Source organism: Gorilla gorilla, chromosome 3, assembly GCF_029281585.2.
Source record: "Gorilla gorilla gorilla isolate KB3781 chromosome 3, NHGRI_mGorGor1-v2.1_pri, whole genome shotgun sequence".
NCBI classification, from domain to species: domain Eukaryota; kingdom Metazoa; phylum Chordata; class Mammalia; order Primates; family Hominidae; genus Gorilla; species Gorilla gorilla.
In genome coordinates, this window is record NC_073227.2 from 205992858 (window position 1) to 206013772 (window position 20915).

Below are 20915 nucleotides of genomic sequence, written 5' to 3' on the forward strand. Positions count from 1 at the left end.
TGCACTAAAAAATTAAGATTGTACCTCTTCAAAGAATTATGAATACTACGTAAGATAACGTGTGTGAAGTGCCTAAGCCCATTCCTGGCACATACTGCAAACCAGATATGTGTCGGGATTCACTCCCAGAGCAAGTCTGAGAAAGGACATACTCTCCACCTGCAGTCCCAAAATGGAACCAGGCTTTCTGTTTAACAGAAAGGGAAATAAGGAATCTCCCAAACCTGTCATCCACAGGACACCTCTCTGTGTGCATACCGTCCAGCTGGCTCCGACCTTCACAGAGCAGCCTTTAGAATGTAACACAGGACACGGAAGTGTCGCAACGCCTCAGCCCTGACAGCAATGCTCCAACAGCCGTGGCTCGCACTGAGACACAATGCTGGGATGCAACGGAGCCGTTCACTCGTGTAGCCCCTAAACCATGATTTAGAAAGCACCGTGTGTGCAAGGAAGGACATCTATCAGTCGTTCCTTCATCCTTTCAACCAACATTGTTCAGTCCTCGCTCTCTGCCAGCCACCATACTAGGTTCTGAGGGGGACATAATAGGCAGGAAATGGTCTGTGCCTCCGATGGGGACAGACCCATGTCCTCGACACCTGTCTAGTCCATTCCCTTTTCAGCATCAAAGCAGCCCCCACTATTTCCACCTCCATCATTTCCCTCACGGGTTTTGGCAAGAGCCTCCTAATTCTTTCACCTGTCACCAGTAGCAAGCTCTTCCAATCCATTCTGGCATCAGATCCTGATTACTTATCACGTAATCCCTCAAATAAATGTTAACTGTGACTATGTATGACAACAGAGGTACCTGATGCTATGGGACCATATCTTAGGCGGCTTCGATCAAATAGAGTGGCCAGAAAGGCTTCTCTGAGGAAGTGACAGAAAACTGAGAAGTCAGTGCAGACACAAGTGGAGACGGGTTGGGGAGACTCCTCAGGCCTCACAAGCCTCACCCGTCAGCTATTCCACGCCTCCAGGCCCTTCTTTGCACAGCTCCCTCCACTTGACATACCTACAGCAAAAGCAAGTGGTGCTTAGAGCAGGTGCCCCTCCTCAGCCAAGACTCCCTTCAGCACCGTCCCTCTCGAGGTCACTTCTGACCACACCTGCTCCCCAGTCATCGCTCCCCCGTGTCTCCGCTGGGTCTATCACCAAACCTCTCACCCAGTGCAAGACCCCGAGGTGGCTGAGTCACTCCCACTGGACGGCATGCTCCTCACAGGTGGGTCTGCTTAGCCCTCTATCCAGTAGCGAATGCAACGCCAGACAGAGGTTTATCTTCAGGGATGGACTTACACGATTGTGGAGGCTTGGCAAGCCCCAAATCTGCAGGGTAGGTGGGCAGGCCGGAGACCTAGGGCACGGCTGCTGTTGCAGCTTGAGTCCTAAGGAAGTGAGTGTGGAGGCAGAATACCCCTCCTCAGGGAACCTCAGTCTTTTTCTCTTCAAGCCCTCAACTGATTGGACAAGGCCCACCCACATTCAGAGGATAACTTACTTTACTCAAAGTCTACTGATGTAAATGTTAATCTCATCTTAAAATACCTTCGCAGCAACACCTGTGCTGGTGTTCTACCAAACATCTGCGTGCCGTGGTGCAGCCAGGTTCACACAAAAAATTAAGCATCACCCCAAGTAAAAACAGCGTTTGGTGGTGGTGTGTGAAGTCTTGAGACCTGCTTATGATGTGTTTATCTTCTCCATTCTCTTCCTTTTCCTCCCTCCTTTGTCTGCTTCTCTTTCATGCCTCTCCCTTTTCTTCCTATTTTCCCCCTTTCTTTCCTCCTGTGTGTGTCTCCCTCCCTGTGGTTTCTTCCAGGTGTGCCGGGGGTCCCGTCAGCTGCAGGACACGGGAGGGGTGGAGTGAAGCAGAAAGGCCCCGCCGTGACCACACTCATCCCAGAAGAGCCTCTCTGTTGGCAGGGAAGGAAATCACAGGGAAAGGGACTTTTCAAGGTCAGACTGCACCAGTGGAAAGTCAGCACCAGCCCCCAGGGCTCGAGGCAGCCTGTGCCCTTTCCACTAACTGTGCCAACTCTCACCAGGGGAAGGCTGACCAGGAACAAAGGCCCTTAGAGGAGAGCCGACCTCCTGCAGCCTGCACTTCCGAGAGATCCTGCTCCACGGAGCCCGGCTCTACTCCTGCAGGCAGAACCTGCCCGCCCGCTGATGCTGGGGGCTGAAGGATCCCGGCGACACCAAGCGTCAGGTCAGGCGTCAGAATCCAGTGTTTGCTCCTCGAGAACAGCGTGCCACCTGCTCTCAAGTGTGTGAGGGGCTGCAGTGCCGAGCTCCACTTCACAAGACTCACTCCTGCCCCGCCACCTCCTGAGCAGACGCAGTCAAGCCCAACCTACCTTTCAACAAACATTTATTAGCACTCCCTCCATGCCAGGCACTGTGCCAGGTGCGAGGGTACCATGACCAAGCCAAGGCCCCAGGCTCAGAGCACTCACACGCCAGTGGAGGGGGCAGCCCTGTGTGGCCCAGCAGGGCACACCCCCCTCCAGCCTAGGCTCCACCCAGGCCTGGTCTGGGTAGCCCGGCGGACGTACTGACTCCCTGTTCACCGATACCGTCATCCAACCTTCCTATTTATACATTAAAACACTGCAGCCAGAGAGGCGAGGTGTCCCGCCGAGAAACGGCCAAATCCAGTTTCCTCCCAAGCCAGCCTCTCCTTAGAAGCGGCTGAACCGCTTCAACCACTAGAGGGCACCAGCCAACCCTCGATGGATCCAAATGTGCCCACGTCGCGAGGGAGCCTCAGCACCGGGTCGCGGCTCCCAGCTCCGCGGTCATAGAACACGAATAGCTTTTGTCTTTTCTCAAAATGAGCCCTGCAGTTGAGGCAAGCTTTACATTGGCTGCACAGACTTTACTCTTTTTAAACATTTTTTGGGAGTCCATAGCAGATGTATATATTTATGGGGTATGAGATGTTTTGATATAAGCATATAACTCATAATAATCACGTCAGGGTAAATGGGGTATCCACCCCCTCAAGCATCTATTCTTTCTTCGTGTGACAAACAATCTAATTATACTCTTTCAGTTATTTTTAAGTGTACAATAAATTATCATTGACTATAGTCACCCTGTCATGCTGTCAAATACTGTACCTTATTCATTCTGTCTAACTATACTTTTGTACCTATCAACCCTCCCCACCTCCCAACCCCCCATCCTACTGCCCTTCCCAGCCTCTGGTAACCATCTATCTACTCTCTATGTCCACGAGATCTTTTTTTTTTTTTTGAGACAGAGTCTCCCTCTGTCACCCAGGCTGGAGTGCACTGGCCCGATCTTGGCTCACTGCAACCTCCGCCTCCCAGGTTCAAGCAGTTCTCCTGCCTCAGCCTCCTGAGTAGCTGGGATTACAGGCACCCACCACCACGCATGGCTAATTTTTGTATTTTTAGTAGAGACAGGGTTTCACCGTGTCGGGCAGGCTGGTCTCAACCTGCTAAGTTCAGGTGATCCGCCTGCCTCGGTCTCCCAAAGTGCTGGGATTACAGGCATGAGCCACCGCACCCATCCAATTGTTTTGATTTTTAGATCCCACAGAACATGCAAAGTTTGTCTTTCTGGGCCTGGCTTATTTCACTTAACGTAATGACATCCAGTTCCATCCATGTTGTTTCAAATGACAGGATCTCATTCTTTTTTTATGGCTGAATATTGCTCTATTGTGTATAAGAACCACATTTTCTTTCCTTTTTTTTTTTTTTTTTTTTTTTTTTGGACAGAGTCTCCCTCTGTTGCCCAGGCTGGAGTACAGTGGTGTGAACTCAGCTCTCTGCAACCTCCACCTCCCAGGTTCAAGAGATTCTTGTGCCTCAGCCTCCCAAGTAGCTGGGATTACAGGCATGCACCACCAAGCCCAGCTAATGTTTGTATTTTTAGTAAAGACGGGGTTTCACCATGTTGACCAGGCTGGTCTCAAACTCCTGACCTCAGGTGATCCGCCCATCTCAGCCTCCCAAAGTGCCGGGATTACAGGTATGAGCCACCATGCTCAGCCCAAGAACCACATTTTCTTTATCCATTCATGAACAGACTTTACACTTGAGCCAGTAAGTTAAAGGGTGAGGAAGTCAAGCTATCCTAACGCAGAGAAAAGAGACCAAAGATTGCCTTATTAATAAATTACCAGAAAAATGATATAAAAGATTTTTAAAAACCTTTGCTCATTATCCTAACTGCCAATGTCTAATGTCAATATACAACCACACATAACCTCACATTATCGACAAGCTGCTGTATAGCAACGGTATCAAATAAATGCAGGACCGTGGACCAGTGCACCCCAGTGTGCATCAGAATCACCTGAGGGGTTTTTCTTTCTTTTTTTTTTTTTAAGAAACAGATTCACATCTACAGAGATTCTTTTTAAGTCTTAGGTCTGTGATGGGCTCTAGAAATGTGTGTTGTCAAAAGGCTTCTGGTGTGTAAAAGGGTATCAGAAATGGGGAGAGCAAACTGAATTTGAATACTTGATGACTTTTTGGTGATTTGTACCTTTGGGCATGATAAGAAGGACAATAAATCTCCAAGGTCCCCAGGCATACTGAGACCATGCTCCCCTGCTTTACTACCCAGCAGCTACACTCGGTCTTTGGAAGGTGAGTGCAAGTCTCTTGGCTGAGAGTCCTTCCTATGACTTCTAATCTCAGTGGGATTGAAGCAACAGCAAGGCCCAGCACACTGCTGGAAGGGACACTGGTTTTGGAGTCAGATCAGCCTCAACCGGTATCCTGCTCTACCACCTAACAGTTATGTGCCCTTGAGTCAAGTGTCCTTGCGTTCCCCAAGCCTCAGTTTTCTTATGTAAAATAAACGAATTGCCCATCCCACCATTGGGAGGATTAAATGAGTGAGGAGCAGCTTAGTGCCCAGAGGAATAAGAGCTGCGATCTGCACCTGACCATTGTCATGATTAACCTATGAGAAAGAAGAGCAGGATGGCACCACCACTGCCCCCTGCAGGGCACCAGTACCCTCGGCTGTCTCGGATCTATTACAACATATTCCACATTCAGCTCCAGCTGGTGGATGACCAGACGGAGTCTTGCTCTGTTGCCCAGGCTGGAGTGCAGTGGCCTGATCTTGGCTCACTGCAACCTCTGCCTGCTGGGTTCAAACAATTCTCCTGCCTCAGCCTCCCAAGTAGCTGGGACTACAGGCGCATGCCACCATGCCCGGCTAATTTTGTATTTTTAGTAGAGATGGGATTTCACCATGTTGGCCGGGCTGGTCTCAAACTCTTGACCTCAAGTGATCTGCTTGCCTCGGCCTCCCAAAGTTCTGGGATTAAGGTGTGAGCCACTGTTCCCGACCAAAAGCATAGACTTTAATGATGACCTCCATGTTCAATCCAATGGGTCTTTAGAATCCTATAAACCTTTTCTGTACCTCTCCTTTCAGATGCTACTGACCATCTCCTCCTTCTTGAAGCCACCTGCACCTTTGCTCCTAGGTATCGTAGCAGCCTTCTGAGCTCTTCTTCTCTTTCCTTCCCTTTCCTTCCCATCCATCTTCCTGGTGGATGTCCTTCACCTACTCTCCTTGTCCATCAGGGTTCCCCAAGATTCTATTCTGGGCACCCTGACCTTCTCCTTTGAGCTCTTGCTTTTTGTTTTTGTTTTTGTTTTTATTTTTGTAGTTGTTATTGCTGTTGTTGTTTTGAGACAGGGTTCCACTCTGTTGCCCAGGCTGGAGTGCAGTGGTGCAGTCACAGCTCACTGCGGCCTTGACCTTCCAGGCTCAAGTGATTCTTGCAATTCAGCCTTCAAGTGGCGGGACCACAGATGCACACTACCATGGCCAGTTAATTCTAAACTTTTTTGTAAAGATGGGATCTTGCTATGTTGCCCATGCTTGTCTCGAATGCCTGGGCTCAAGCGATCCTCCTGCCTTGGCCTCCCAAAGTGCTGGGATTACAGGCGTGAGCCACCACACCCGGCTCCTTTGAGCTCTTTTTAAGTGATTTCATCCACTATCATGCTCCGCCAGTCCTGCAGCTGACACTGTTATCCCTGACCTTCAGTTTTACATCTCAGCTGTCTTCCAGGCATCCATTAATGGGGTGTCCATTTGAACTTTAGAATCAATATATCCAAAATTAAATGAATCATCTTCTCCTACACTCCCTGTCCACATATACATACCCACCCCCTGAAAATGGCTTTGTCTTCCTCCTTATTGCCAATATCAGTCAACGGAGTCACCACCTAGTCCATTCCCAGACCGGAAATCCAGCAATCATCTTTCCTATTCTTCTCCCACCATGTTTAATCCTTCCCCCGGTTCTTCTGATTTTATCTCTCCAACATGCTCAGCCCATCCCTAACCCTGATGCAGAACCTCATGGTCTTTACCTGAACCACTGTGGCACAAAGAAGTTAAAATCCTTGGTGCCAAGTCCACCCCCCCAATCCCTGCCCGCTGACCTGACTCTTCATTCACTTTCTACCACACTCTCCCTCACAGTTCTAGTAAGACTGTGTGTGGTTTCCCAAGATCAAAGAGCTAATTCATGCCCCTGTGCCCTTCCTCATGCCAAACCCTGTCCTGAAAGCACCCTTCCCGCCTGTTTTTGTGTGGTACCCTCTTACTCACTGTAGGGGGTCGGATGGTTTCCCGCCTCCCCCCACTGCAAAGATGTGTCCACCTGGAACCTGAGAATGTGAGTTGATTTGGGAAAAGGGTCTTTACAGATGTAATTAAATTATGGATCTCAAGATGAGATCATCCCGGCTTCTCCAGGCAGTATAAATCCAACGGCAAGGGCCTGATAGGAAAAGAGAACGCAGGCATGCAAAAGGGAGAAGGCAAGTGAGGATGGAGGTGGAATGGGAGTGATGCTGCTACAAACTGGAGAGCACCTGGAGCCCCAGAAGCTGGAGGAGACAAGGAGCAAAACCTCCCCTAAAGACCTCAGAGGAAGCATGGCTGTGCCACTGCCTCGATTTTTGACTTGTGGCCTCCAAAACTGTGAGGGGAAACACATCTGCATTGTTTTCAGTCTCCAGGTTTGTGGTGATTTGTTACAGCAGCTCTGGGAAACTAATACTCTAATTCTTCAGGACTCAGTTCATGAAACACCTACGCCAGGAAGCCTTCCCTTGATTTTTCCATCATCACCCACCTCTTGCCGGCTTATACTAAGTTCCCTTCCAGTGTCTGCCTCACTCCATAAACTCCTGAAAAGCAGTGACTGCCTTCTGCCCCCATGGTAATATGGGATCCAGCACTGTTCCAGGATTTAGCAGGTGCTCACCCAGATCAACGCATGAGCATCTCAGCCCCTGTGCCCCTCCTGGTCCAGGTGTGATGCCAGGTACTTCACAGACACCGCTGCATTGAGTCATCTCAGGAAGCCTAGGAGGTGGGTGCCATCATCGCTGCTTTACGGTTGCAGAAACAGGCTCAGCAACTTGCCTGAGACCATTCAGTGAGCAGAGTCAGGATGTATATCCAGATCTCTCCATCCCAGGTCCTGGCCAGCATGAGCACGACATGTTCAAAAGCCCAGCGGCAATTAGAAAAAGAGGAGATGTGGGAGGAGGGTGGGGAAAGACCGGATCTGGATGAGCAGGCTAGCTGCGAGACAGTCATTGTGCATGCGTGTGTGCGTGTGTGTGTGTAAACGGCAATGAGAGCCTTAGGTTAGTGCACTAAAGACAATCTAACTCATAGTGCAGCATAAATATCTTACAGCAGCAGCAATTCTGAGACTGGGGAGCAAGGGTCCTGCGATGTGAGAGGGATGAGAAGGGACAAAGAAGGAGATGGGGAAGGGAGGAAGGAGATGGGGAAGGGAGGAAGGAGATGGGGAAGGGAGGAAGGAGATGGGGAAGGGAGGAAGGAGATGGGGAAGGGAGGAAGGAGATGGGGAAGGGAGGAAGGAGAAGAGGAAGAGGAGAGGTACAGCTCTGCTCAAGTTTTCAAACAAAACATGTTTTCCTTTCACCTCCCTCCTCCTCTTCCTCTTATCCATGCTCTGCCCTTTCTGGTGGCCTCGGTGTCTCAGGGCACAAATGCCGTCTCAGCTTCTACTATGGCACTTCCCCCAGCACAGGAGGCTAAATAAGGACCCCCCCCAAAGGCATCCAGGTCGTAATTCCTGAAACTGGTGAATGTCACCCTACATGGCAAAAAAAGGACTTTGTGGATATGAGTTCAGGATCCTGAAATGGAGAGATTGTCCTGGGGGGTCCTAAATGCAGACCGAAGCATTCTTCTAAGAGGGAGGTAGAAAGAGGTTTGAGGCACAGAAGACGAGAAGGCCGTGCCAGAGGCAGAGGATGGGGCGACACGGTCACAAGCCAATGCATGCCAACAGCCAGGACGCTGAAGACGCAAGAAATGAATTCTCCTCTCAGCCCCCAAAGGGAGGTGGCCCTGCTGACATCATGACTTCAGCCCAGGTTGCAGGTTCCAGACGCTTCAAACTTCCAGACGGCGAGGGAATACATCTCTATTGTTTGAAGCCACCAAGTTTGGGGTCATCTGTTAGAGCAGCTGCAGGAAGCCAGATCTTCCAAACCTACCCTCATCCCAATCAAAACTTGTTTCCCAACGGCGTTCATCAGTTTGGTGTCAGGGAGGACGCAATCTCATTATGTGAGTTCACCCTACTGAGCGCTCCTTCGTGCTCCCAGAGCCAACTCAGTTTTTAAAGGAGGGGATTTGTAACTCCTCAAATCTTGAATTGGTTAGATTCATGTAAAAAAATGAAGTGAACTGAAACTGTAAGCAGGGGGTGCAATTTGAGGCGGGTGGACAAACAAACGAGGCACATTGGCCTGCTTAGGTGTAGGGATCCCCCTCAAAGGCTGTCTCCTTAGAATGGTTCTTCTGCCTACACGTGGGGATCTGTAAGTGCAGAAAGCTCCACGTTCGCTCCAAGTGACTCCAAGGCCACCCAGCCCAGTGCCTGGCACACAGTAAACAGCGAATTCTGGAGGGAAATGAATGACAGCAGTGCCACAGAGGAGGGGCGGCATTCCCAGAGCAAGCAGTGGAGCAGCCCCCTGCTGGCACTGGCTGGTGGCGCGTCCAATGCCTGCAGCTTGACTCCTGCCCATAAAACGGAACCCCTTATTCATGTAACTGCAATCTACATTTCTCCTGAACTTGAACTTTGTCCCCAGATTCCCCACATCTGATGCGTTTACAATAATTTATTTTCAGCAACATGTACCTCAGTTTTCTGTGAAAATGAGCCCCAGAAAGCAGATGAAATCTTTCTGTGAAGTGCTGACTTCACCTCCCTGAAAGCCATAAAAGAATGCCCCTTAACACAGTAAGCCAAAGCTCTGCAGGATGATGACTTCTGGATGGAAAATGCCCCTCAATACAGTAAGCCAAAGCTCTGCAGGGCGATGACTTCTGGATGGTTGCTCCAGTTAACATGGTGCAAGAAGCTGTAACTGTCAGCCCAAAGAAAAAAGGCAATGGCCGAGAATAATCAGAGCCCATAATGAACACAGTTAATGGCACCTGCAACACGCTTTCTAAGTGATGTTAACATCAAAATATGGAAAGCAACACCTCCAGCTATCCTGCTGCCTTCCTCGAAGTATTCTTTCTCAATCCTTATATATATGCTCCCTCCACTTGCTGCTTTTCTTTTTTTAGAGACAGAGTCTCAGTTTGGGCAGTGGTGCAATCATGGCTCATTGCAGCCTCTAATTTCTGGGCTCAACTGATCCCCTCACCTCAGCCTCCTGAGTAGCTAGGACTACAGGCATGCACCACCACTATGCCTGGCTAATTTTTAAATTTTTTATACACACAGGGTCTCACTATGTTGCCCAGGCTGGTCTCAAGCTTCTGGGCTCAAGCCCTCCTCCTGCCTCAGCCTCCCAAAGAGCTAGGATTACAGGTGCAGGCCACTGTTTGGCCCTGAGTGCCTTTTAAAGTCCAAAAATAGGCCAGGCATAGTGGCTCACACCTGTAATCCCAGCACTTTGGGAGGCTGAGTCTGGTGGATCACCTGAGGTCAGGAGTTTGAGACCAGCCTGGCCAACATGGTGAAACCCCATCTCTACTAAAAATACAAAAATTAGCTAGGCATGATGGTTTGTGCCTGTAATCCCAGCTACTCAGGAAGCTGAGGCAGAAGAATCGCTTGAACTCAGGATGCAGAGGTTGCAGTGAGCCAAGATCATGCCAATGCACTCCAGCCTGGGCAACAATAATAAAACTCCGTCTCAAAAAAAAAAAAAGTCCAAAAATAAATTGTAAAATATGACCAAGTGAAAGACTGCCTATAGAATTTGCTCCAAAATTGATGCCAAAATAATTCTTAAAGTCCCCATCCCAGTTTTTGTTCATTCAACAAAACTATATTGAGGCCAGGCAAGATGGTTCAGGACTATAATCCCAGCACTTTGGGAACCTGAGGTGGGAGGATTGCTTGAGGCCAGGAGTTTGAGATCAGACCCTGTCCATACAAAAAACAAAAAAAAAATAAAAATTAGCCAGCACAGTGGCATGCACTTATAGTCCTAGCTACTCAGGAGGCTGAGGCAGGAGGATTGCTTCAGCCCAAGGGTTCAAGACTGCAGTAAGCTATGATCTCACCACTGCACTCCAGCCTGGGCGACAGAGCAAGACCCTGTCTCTAAAACAAAAAACAACAAAACAACTATTTTGAGCATCTACTACTTTCAAAGTCTAGAGAGACATGAAAGACATAGATTGTTGCATATAGGAGTAGGTGCAAGTCCTGGAAATATCCTGTGGAAATATCACAGTTTGAACAAGGAGTGCTTCACAGGAAGATTTTTTCGTCCGTGCAGTTAATTGGTTCCAGTTAGGTCAACCTGAAAGTTCCCTTCACCTTTGCTCCCCACTGTCCTTCTGGGGCGGCCATTCCCACCTGGGATTTGCTCATCGGGTAGCCATGGTGCCTTCCAGCTTCAGCTACGGCAGTGCTTCTCAAACTCTGCGGTGCACACACCAACTGGGAGTGTCGTTCAAATGCACGTTCTGATTCAGCGAGGTCAGGGGAGAGGCCTGTGATTCTGCATGTCTAACGAGCTCCTGGGTGGTGAGATTCTGCTGTCCTGAGGACGACGTTTCCAGTAGCAAAGAATTAGAGCACTTAGCTTTTACTTAAAACAAACCCAACTTCTGGAGGCAGGAGATTCTCGTGGTGTGTGTGTAACGTTTCCGATACTTCTTCCAAAGGGTAGAGAAGGTGAAAGCACATGAATCATTTGACAGGTTGTGGTGCTGACTGTGGCTTCCCTGCTGCTACGTTCCACTGCCTGTTACTAAACCTAAGAAGAGCGCTGGAAAGCAGAGAACTAAGCTGCTTCAGAGACAAGAACGAAGGAGCTAAAAATGAAAGCCCTGGGAAATCACCTCGCATTGGATACAGGTTTCTCATGTCTCTGGGTTCCTTTCAGGTCTGGGGTTCAGATAGCAGCAGACACCTTCAGTGTGTGTCCTTGTGGTTAGAGAGATTGAAGTGCTCCCCAGGACCCCTCTCACTGCCGCCTGACTGCACCAACAAGCATCTCCTGGCAGATTCTTCCTGGTGGCGTCACTATTGGGTTGAGAATACTACCGGTGACCAGAGAGAGCAGAGGAACTAGTGTGCTGAGCAAGGAAACTCCAGAGAAGCTGCCAGCTCAACAGGGTAGCCAATGCCACCCATGGCTGCTGCGACGGACATTGGGAGTGACTGCTGTGTGGAGACTGCTGTACTGGGACCATCAGTATGAATACTTTCTTCTTTCTTGAAGCGCACATTTATAATAGGCAGGACCAAGTCCCTTTCTACTTGGAATTGCCAGCTTGGGCTCATTGTGGGTGCTCAGCATGTGCCATTACCACTGGACTCATGAGAGGTAGAAAAAGGGGTAAAGGGGGCATAGACACGGCCGATGCCTCCTGACAATGATCATACAAGCCACGGGCAGCAGGTGTCCCACAGAAGGGCTGCCAGCCCTAATCACAGGAGTCTGACCAGATCCTCCTTCACAGTGACAGGAGGAAGCCAGCCCTCCTCGTCAGCCCTGGAGGAGTTCACACAGCAAATCAACAAATGCTAAATGGGAGACTTCCGGCAGCCGCTCGCGCCTGCCATTGGGCATCCCAGTCTCCTCGTGGTTCCTCAGGGCCCTCGAGTGTGAAGTGGGGTGCTGGAGCCATGCTCTCATGGGCCTTTCCAGAAGGAGCAGCCTGAGATCCTGCTCACTTCATAACAGAGCCCAGGAGTTGGACTCCCTCCAGGCCTCATCTTCCCAGCGCCTCAGAAGTCAGTAGGGCCAGCCATGCTGCTGTTCTCCCGCTCTCAGCCAGGGCTCCTCACATTTGATGAAATCTCCAGTCCTGTTAATGTGTCTAGAAAGTCAACTTGTGTATTGGAGGCAGGGGTGGAGGGAGGGATTTGAAATTACCTGGAATTCTCTGTCTTAGTGCAATTTGTCTAAAGTTACTGTATTCTTTTCTTTCCATCCATCCCCTGCCCCCAAGCCCACAAATCCTCAATTTCTAAAAATTGGAAGCAAACACAAAATAAGCCATCTTTCAGCGTTTGCAATCTGCTTGTCAAACTTATGGAGCCAAAGAAATTGTATTAAAAATAACGATAATAAACACAGAAGGCTTGTGATTGCTGTGTTCTCCAGTAGAGGTCTTTAGCTGCCAGGAGGCTGAACGCAGAGCAATATTTAATAAGCACTGTCTAATTTCCAGGCAGTCTTGCTTCCTAGCTTTCTTTTGATTTTGATGCTAATATTTGCGTCCCTTGAGAACGGCTATGAAGCTGAGGGGGTCCTGTGCTTACAGTCCCTTTCAGCCTCACACACACTGGGAGTACACAGCTGGCCAGTAGCACTATGTGATGTCACCTGGGTGCCTGAAGGCCCCCATTCATTTGCCCGATTTTGGTCAATTAAACTTCAGGAGGAATTACTGTGACTTTTTCAGGGAGGCTAGAGCTTTCTCCGGGATGAGGGCAAAAAATGAAATGAGTGGAAAAATCATCTAACAGTGCAAACTCCACACTACCCTGTAAAACACAGAAGAGCCACCGTAGGAGAGATTTGCAGGCAAAATAAAACCACTAACTGCACGATCCAGTCTTCTTTTAGGTGCCTCGTCTGTATTTACTTATTTCACTGGAGTGACCACCCGGTAACATAGTAGAAACATTATTTCCATTTTACAGGTGAGGAAACTGAGGGACAGTAGATTCAGGATGATGCCTCCAGTCTCACCCAGCTGGTGGGCTGTAGGGCTGGGATCTGAGCAGGCTGGCTGGCTCCGGCGGACCTCGGCTCTTCCCTACTCTGCTCTTATGTTGCGTGGAAACTAGGTCAGGATCAGGGAACCCCTGATCTTCACCCTGAGGAGAAGCAAAGAGAAGACAGCCGTGAGGCGCCCCACTCTGGGGCATCGTGTGTGACCCAGGCCTTCGGACCGAGAAGGGAGAAAGGAAATACTTCCTTGCCTATCCTGAAGCGGAGGGCGTGCCAGGTTTCGCAGGTAGTGCTGCAGCCGCGGAAGGACCGGGCGAGGCTGCGCCCCTGAGCCCAAGTCTCCACTCACCGGCCTTCCCTTGCCCCCTCACCTGCACGCGGGTACTTTTAGCCCTGGGCAAGCCTTGAGCCAAGCGCCGAGACCAAACCCGGGAAATTAAACAGTGTGCATGGAATGAAATGTGGCCCGTGGAAGGTGCCTGCAGCTGGCGGTTAACACCGGCAGTAAGAGGATCAACGCCCGGGCCGCTGGCTTAAAAATGGGAGTGGGAGTGCGAAGTGTGCGCGCTCCTTTTTACCCATTCACGTTAGTTAATTTGGATGATAAGGGTTCGCGTTTAATCTCTTTGTGTGCGAGTGAATATCCTGAAATCGACAACCCCTGAGAGGGCACTCGCGGCTGGCAGAGCAACCTGGGAGGGTGCGGATCGTGTCCAATCTGGCGTGAAGCAGAAAGGAAACATCGTGAGGAGACTAGAGGCAGGACCCAGAGGGACACCCTAGGGGTGCGAGGTGCAGACCGAGCCCTCACATCTCCCAGGCCGCAGCAGGTGGGCCGATGGCTTCCCCGAGGCCTGGCACCCCAGGCCTGGCTCTGCGCCCTGAGGCTCCCAGGTCCCACCAGCTAGAGGAGCGCCGCCTACCCACCCCTGCCAAGGTCTAACGACCCCAAGGGGGGGCGCTGGGCCCTGCCATCTCCCTGCAGAATAGAGAGAATTTAGGCAGGGTTGGGGCAGGCAGAAAAGAAGAAAAATCTGAGAAGCGGTCTCAGCTGTTCCCAGGTGGAAAAGATTAGAGAGGTGAGAGTTCGGTGGCTCTAGAAAGGGCCATAAAACAAAAATCATTTTTATCGTTTCAATCTGCAAGAAAGCTCACCCCCCACCCACACCCCACGAGCTCAGAGCCCCCAGAGTATAGGATTCGAGGCAGCAAGTGTGAGCGAGGCCCGTCCTGGGGGAGGTGGCCTCTGGCCGCGGGGCCAGGCTGCCCTCAGAGGCGCAGGCGGCCAAGAGAGTTCCCAGCCGCCGCCGCCCCCCTCCTTCCCCTTGGGCCCGTCCAGCAAATTTCCTCCCTCGTTTCTGTTCGTGCCTTCCCTCCCTCCTCCTCCCCCCGATATTTTCGCTTTCTAAAACCATAAAAAAGAGATCAACTTCCCAAACTTCACGGGGCCCTTTTCAGTGACAAATATTGATGCCCAAAGTGTCTGCGCTCTCCCGCCCCCAAACGTTAAGAAAAGACGCCCGCGAAAGGGAGACATAAAAAGTTAACAATGCTGTGAAAATATGTTTGCAGAAAATAGACAATCGTTGGATTAAACGTATTCAAGTATGAAATAATGCCTTTTTGTGTCAAAACTTGGGCGATGGGCGGGTACAAAAGTTCCCTGTGGCAGCTACTTGCTCCCTTTGTGAGCCGTGCGCTTTGGCGTCTCCACTTGGGCGCATTACTCAGAGCCCTCTAAGCGCGATTGTTTCTCCCTTTCTAATGACATTTACCGGATCAAAACATGCTGTTAATTCGATCAGAAGGCTTCACCCTCCCTGACAAAGCCACAATAATTTCTCCTGAAGTTTGTTAAATTGACCAAAATTAGGCAAATGAATAGGGGTCTGTAGGCGCCCCCTCTCGCAGGTGACGTTGCATAATGCTTGCCTGGGCCAGCTGCATTCCCCCTTTTCTTCTCGGCCCACTCTTCTCCGTGTTGCCCCCCAATCCTCCCACCCGCCCCTTCACACACAAACACACACACACGCCCGCCAGTCTCTCCTCCCCCACCCTCTGGCATTATTAAAATTTAGCCCAATGAAACTATTCATACTTTTCAATGGACATTTTCGTATAGGATAATAGGCTACAAATTGAGCCTCTTCCCCCCGCGAAGAGGGAGCAGGAGGGGTGGGGAGAAAAGAAAGCCAGCGACGTGGTCAGGGAGTAGGGGGGAGCGTCGCGTGCCAAACAGCGGCGGGAGGGGCGAGGCGAGGCGAGGCGAGGCGGGAGCCTCGTGTGCCAGCCGCAGCCCCACACCTGCCGGGATGTCCGGACAAATAAAGCGGTGTAAACAAAAAGGGGGGAGAAGGACGTGTCACCAAGTCGTGTGAGAAAAGCCTGGGAACAAACGGGGCGCCTCCGTCTCCAAGAGCTCTCCCTTGAACCCGGCGGAACAGCCTATTAAAGGCTTACTTAATTACTTTAATGACTCTGGACAGGCTTTAAAACGCACTCGGCGCTGGGACGGCGGGCTTGCTGGGATTTGTAAACAGGCGATCATGTGAGACTCAGCGGTGGGACTAAAAGAGGCGACACTGTTTTGTGAGGGTCCTCGCCCCCCGGTGCCCGCGGCCGCTGCGCCCCTGCGCTCCGCGCCCGCGACTGCTGCAGGCGCTTCCTCGCCCGCCGGCCCCAGTTTACCGCCTCCTTTTCCCGCCCGAGCTGTTGCCATGCAAATGTTATTCCTGGGCCGATCACGTGTCCTTTGAAGGGCCACGTGGATTAACAAAGCTGATCTGCCCCCAGCTCGCCCCCCTCGGCTGCTAATTTTTTTTTTTCTTAACTTCTTTAAAACTGATCTTGAATGCATACATCCTCCAAACGCAGCTCCCCTAATCCTATGGAATAATTCAACTCGTGAATGCACTTGGAGCCCTAGATGACCGCTTTATAAGGCAGCCCTCGGAGTTGGGAGGCTGCAGTCTACCTGGGACACTCGAGGAGGCACACGAGGCGGAAAAGTGGACGGGTGCCCCGCGCCACCGCCTCTCCCGAGGGCGCGTACTGACCAGGATGTCAGACAAGCTCAAGGAACGCAAAGTGAGTCGGCTGAGCCCAAATGGCACTTGCGCCCTGGTGGTGGAGGCATCTGACTCACCGAGCCGCCACTTGGGTGGACCGATGGCAGGGAAGTGCCCGCACGGGACTTTGAGTGTGGAGGAATCTCGAGTGGTTTGGGAAGGGGGTGGGATAGAGAGAGGAGGGTGCTCAACCAGGTAGAAGTCCATGCCGGGAGGCTGGTGGCCACCTCCCCAAAGGCCTGGGTAGGGTGGCTGGAAGGGGAGCGCGCCAGCGCGGGCGTCAGAGGGCAGAGCTCACCTAGCCCGAGCGTGGCGGGCCAGGAGTCCCTTCCTAGAGCGAATCTGAGCAGTGTGCGCGGCTGGAGAGGCGGTTTGCACCCAGCTGCTAGAGCCGCGCCTTTGACGACTTCCCGGGCAAAGCCATCCTAAACGTACAACCCTCTGTTCGCAGAGAACCCCCGTTTCTCATAAAGTGATAGAAAAGCGGAGGAGGGACAGGATCAACCGCTGCTTGAACGAGCTGGGCAAGACAGTGCCCATGGCCCTGGCGAAGCAGGTAACGTTGGCGGCCCGGAGCCGGGTGCCAGGCGTTGGGAGGCCTCTGCGGCCACTCTGCGGAGACACCCGAGCCCGCGGACACAGAGGACCTCACTTGCGGGCCCCTCCCAGGCGGGGGGCCTGAGCGCAGGGCGAACCTCAGGAGGCTCTGGCGCAGATCCGCAGCCGCGTCCGCTCGCTGGTCCTCTCCAGCGCCACAGTGCCCGCCCAGCAGGCGCTGGGCCGCTGCGAGGGGCCCTTCCTCCTTTTGCAGAGTTCCGGGAAGCTGGAGAAGGCGGAGATCCTCGAGATGACCGTTCAGTACCTGAGAGCACTGCACTCCGCTGATTTTCCCCGGGGAAGGGAAAAAGGTGGGCACAGGTTAGGGAATGGGACGCCTGGGCCAGGCGCCTGCGCCACCCAGAGACCCTGGGGCTGGGAGGGGAGTGACTGAGTGTTCCCGAGAGCTCTACTAGAGCTCCACTCTCCAGGAGGGCAGGGGTCCTGCGAAGGCGCCTCTCCCGGCTCGGCGACAGCAAGGCGGCGAGGGAGAACTGGTTTCCAGGGAGGCTGGTTCTACCTCCTCCTCCCGGGTGGGGTGGGTGGGGTCAGGCTCTCAGGGAAAGAGGGCGTTTGCGCGTGCCTCGCCAGTCTCTTAAGACTGCGCAGAGGAGAGGGCGGGCCTCAAATGGGAACTTTGGCCAGAAAATGTGGTGGGAGGTGCCCTGCACCCGCTTTGGGCTCGCGTGGGGAAGGGGCGCTCAGGGTGTGTCCGTCCTACGGGCTTTCTCGTTCCTCCAGCAGAACTTCTAGCGGAGTTTGCCAACTACTTCCACTATGGCTACCACGAGTGCATGAAGAACCTGGTGCATTACCTCACCACGGTGGAGCGGATGGAGACCAAGGACACGAAGTACGCGCGCATCCTCGCCTTCTTGCAGTCCAAGGCCCGCCTGGGCGCTGAGCCCGCCTTTCCGCCGCTGGGTTCGCTCCAGGAGCCGGATTTCTCCTATCAGCTGCACCCTGCGGGGCCCGAATTCGCTGGTCACAGCCCGGGCGAGGCCGCTGTGTTCCCGCAGGGCTCTGGTGCCGGGCCTTTCCCCTGGCCGCCTGGCGCGGCCCGCAGCCCCGCGCTGCCCTACCTGCCCAGCGCGCCAGTGCCGCTCGCTAGCCCAGCGCAGCAGCACAGCCCCTTCCTGACACCGGTGCAGGGCCTGGACCGGCATTACCTCAACCTGATCGGCCACGCGCACCCCAACGCCCTTAACCTGCACACGCCCCAGCACCCCCCGGTGCTCTGACGCCCACTCGCCCGCCAGATTTCTCCTCGCTTTGGGCGCTGTTTAGGAGAAATGCTGTATATATTGTACACATAATGTGTAAATATTGTACCCCAAAAAAACTGGGCTGGGGGAGGCAAAGAGTGAATGAGTCTTCTGAAGGATCTCCCCCTGGTAATAAACGTTTTCTGATAAAGACCCAAAGAGAGGGATTTATTAATTACCTTCTGCTCATCCACACCCATCCCCTCCGCGGTGCCCAGGGCGCAAGGCTGACAGGGTTCACGGTGACAGCCCTCAGTAACTTGGTGAGGGGCCCGCTGTGGAGTCTGAGGGAGGGGGACGTTAAATGGAGGTTCAGGCAGATATTCTAGGCATCGCTTAAGGGCGGGATTCGCGGCTCCCTGCACCCGCCCCATCTTGAGCATTAGCCTCAGAGAAACAGGGGAGGCGAAGAACACTGCCCTTGGCTCTCAGGAAAATGCAGATTGAAGGACCTGCCCCAAACTGACTTAGGCCGACTGTTGCCAGCTGCGACCCGGGCGCCCTTCCTACCCGGAGCCAAGTGCCCGACGTGCGCGCACCGCACGCCCGCGGGTCTGGAATGCGGCGAAACCCAGGCCAGCGGGGCGCGTGGCTGAGTTTACAGAATTAAACATCCTCTAAAAAATACCGGAACCAAGTACAGTTCTGAGTTGCGGATTAGAAACAACATCGTTGATGACAACTACTCAGCGCCAGAGGCTTCCGAGAAGCTGGCGTTGCCTTTTGCGCACAGAGCAGGCCAGCTTCGGGGGCGCTGGGCGTCTCGGCGAGAGGTCGGCACCTGCCGGGTTGGGAGACGCCCCTTCCCCACCCCTTAGGGGATTGTTCCCTACCCGCCATCCTTTACCATTCGGACACTGGTGCAGGATGGAGACCCTGGGGTCTCCGTTTAAGTTCTCAGGCTTGGAGAGAAAAGTCCTCCTTATCCTTTCCCCAGTGAGATTTTTTTTTTTATCTCGCCCCACCCAGAACGTGGTGAGGAAAGTTTGGAATCCAGGAGAGACTTGGCTAGTGGTCTTTTAAGGGATTGTGATTTTCAGTTCCAGGACATCTGTGCCCTACCCACAGCGATGCATCTACAACGGCAAAGCTAAAATCCTGTTTCTGTAAGACTCAAAGGGCAAAATAGGGCTCCCCGTTGTTTCATGTAAATAGGTAAAATAAACAATGTATCCAACTGGCTAAGTTTGTGTTTGTGGGTATTTAAATTTTTCTTTGAACTTCTGTGCTTCATTAACTTTAATGCCTTTTAAATAAATAATTCGAAATTAGGTAGCACGTTTTCCTCTTTGTTTCCAGAGGCCATTTCGCTGAACTGTGGTGATTTGTCTTCTCTCAGATCCGCTGGAGGACCGTAAATTAACTTATTCTATTTTCTCTGGACAGGGTTTAAGAAAGCTCTGACCTAGACTGTTTGCTGAGGTCATGGAATGGGATGACCTGCAATTTGTAAACCATCAAACTTCATTATGCAGAGACAGGCAAAAAAAAAAAAAAAAAAGCCCTCATTACATTGCCCATAAAGTGAAACTTACACGTATATGTTTTGCCAGGAGAAAATCTTAAACTTTAGAAAAGGTCTTGCATGTGAGAGGTTCTTTAAATAACTCGTGTATAAAATGTGAGCTCTCTCCTTTCTACGAAGTGATGGAGCACGGAAGTGAGAGTGAGACCAGGCGGCCCTCCCGGATAACAAATATACATTGAGCAATATGGGATAAAAACAAATTATGCAGAAATGGGGAGAATGGGTGGTGCCCATTATGGGAACACATGTCTTACACCCATTTTCATCAGCGCTGGATACAGAATATGAAGAAGGCCTTTCAGAGTTTTTTTCTCTGAGCATTAAGCCAATCTGAATTCCCTTCGGCAGTGAAGCATTAAAGATATAGTGTTACCCTGGAAATATAAATTATTAATATATTCAGCATTTTTGTCACTTCTCAACTGTTAACCAAATTAGACAAAACTTTCTTTTGCTAAGTAGATTTTCTCTTTGGGATTAGCTTTGGGAATGCACAGGGCCACCACAGTAAAAACTGCGGTCATTTACATATAATTTTGCAAACTTCCACTGGTCCATGACAGTCTTTGTACCTCAAATGTTGGTGTTCTTGATTTTTTTCTTTTCTCATTTAACTGTGGAGGATAAAACCCTGCTTTGGATTTACAATGACTTTAGGATAAAAGTCTCCCTCCCCTTTCTCTCTTTGCCCCTCTCTCTCTCTCTCTCTCTCTCTCTCTCTCTCTCTCTCTCCCCCTCTGTGTGTGTGTATGTGTGTATGTTTTGTGTCTTTTTCTGAAACCTTCACCCAAAGTCCCAATTCTCCAGGCTTGGCTAAAAGTCAATCTTGGAATAGTTTGACTTTGCAAAAGATTAAAAATGTCACTACAAAATGGAATGGATTCAAATCTGATTGTGACATGAATGTGTTCTTCTTGCACTGTCTCTGACAATACGTTACCTCCAGCTCCCCAGCTATAGCCCCCGCTCCTGTCTCCCTCTGTCTGAGTCTCTTATGCCCAGTCCCTCCACTTTCTTTAAGTAAGTTGTATAGTAATGGTTTCCAAGAGAGGCCCAACCAAACCTAGAAATAACAAAAAACAGTGGGTTTGGCTGGAGGTAACCCATTGTGATGCCTCTGAAAGGGGCAACCTCTTGTTTCTTGGGCTTCATCCTTGAGTGGGCAAGAATAAAAATAATCATCCCCATGAAATCAAAGGTTTTCTCCAGAAGCTCGAGGAACAAA

The 20915-nt window shown here is 51.3% G+C and overlaps 1 protein-coding gene across 2 annotated transcripts; it reads left to right on the plus strand.

Moving 5' to 3' along the window:
• Positions 1–15854: 15854 nt before the first annotated feature.
• On the plus strand, positions 15855–18321 carry HELT (helt bHLH transcription factor). 2 transcript variants are annotated; one of them, XM_063705144.1, is made up of 4 exons: positions 15855–16319; positions 16752–16856; positions 17112–17208; positions 17639–18321. In XM_063705144.1, exons 1-4 carry the CDS (start codon positions 16293–16295, stop codon positions 18136–18138), a joined length of 729 nt encoding a protein of 242 aa, XP_063561214.1. In that variant the 5' UTR covers positions 15855–16292; the 3' UTR covers positions 18139–18321. The 2 variants fall into 2 exon arrangements, with proteins under 2 accessions (XP_063561214.1, XP_018880696.1); XM_019025151.3 differs by having other exon boundaries at positions 17642–18321.
• Positions 18322–20915: the final 2594 nt, after the last annotated feature.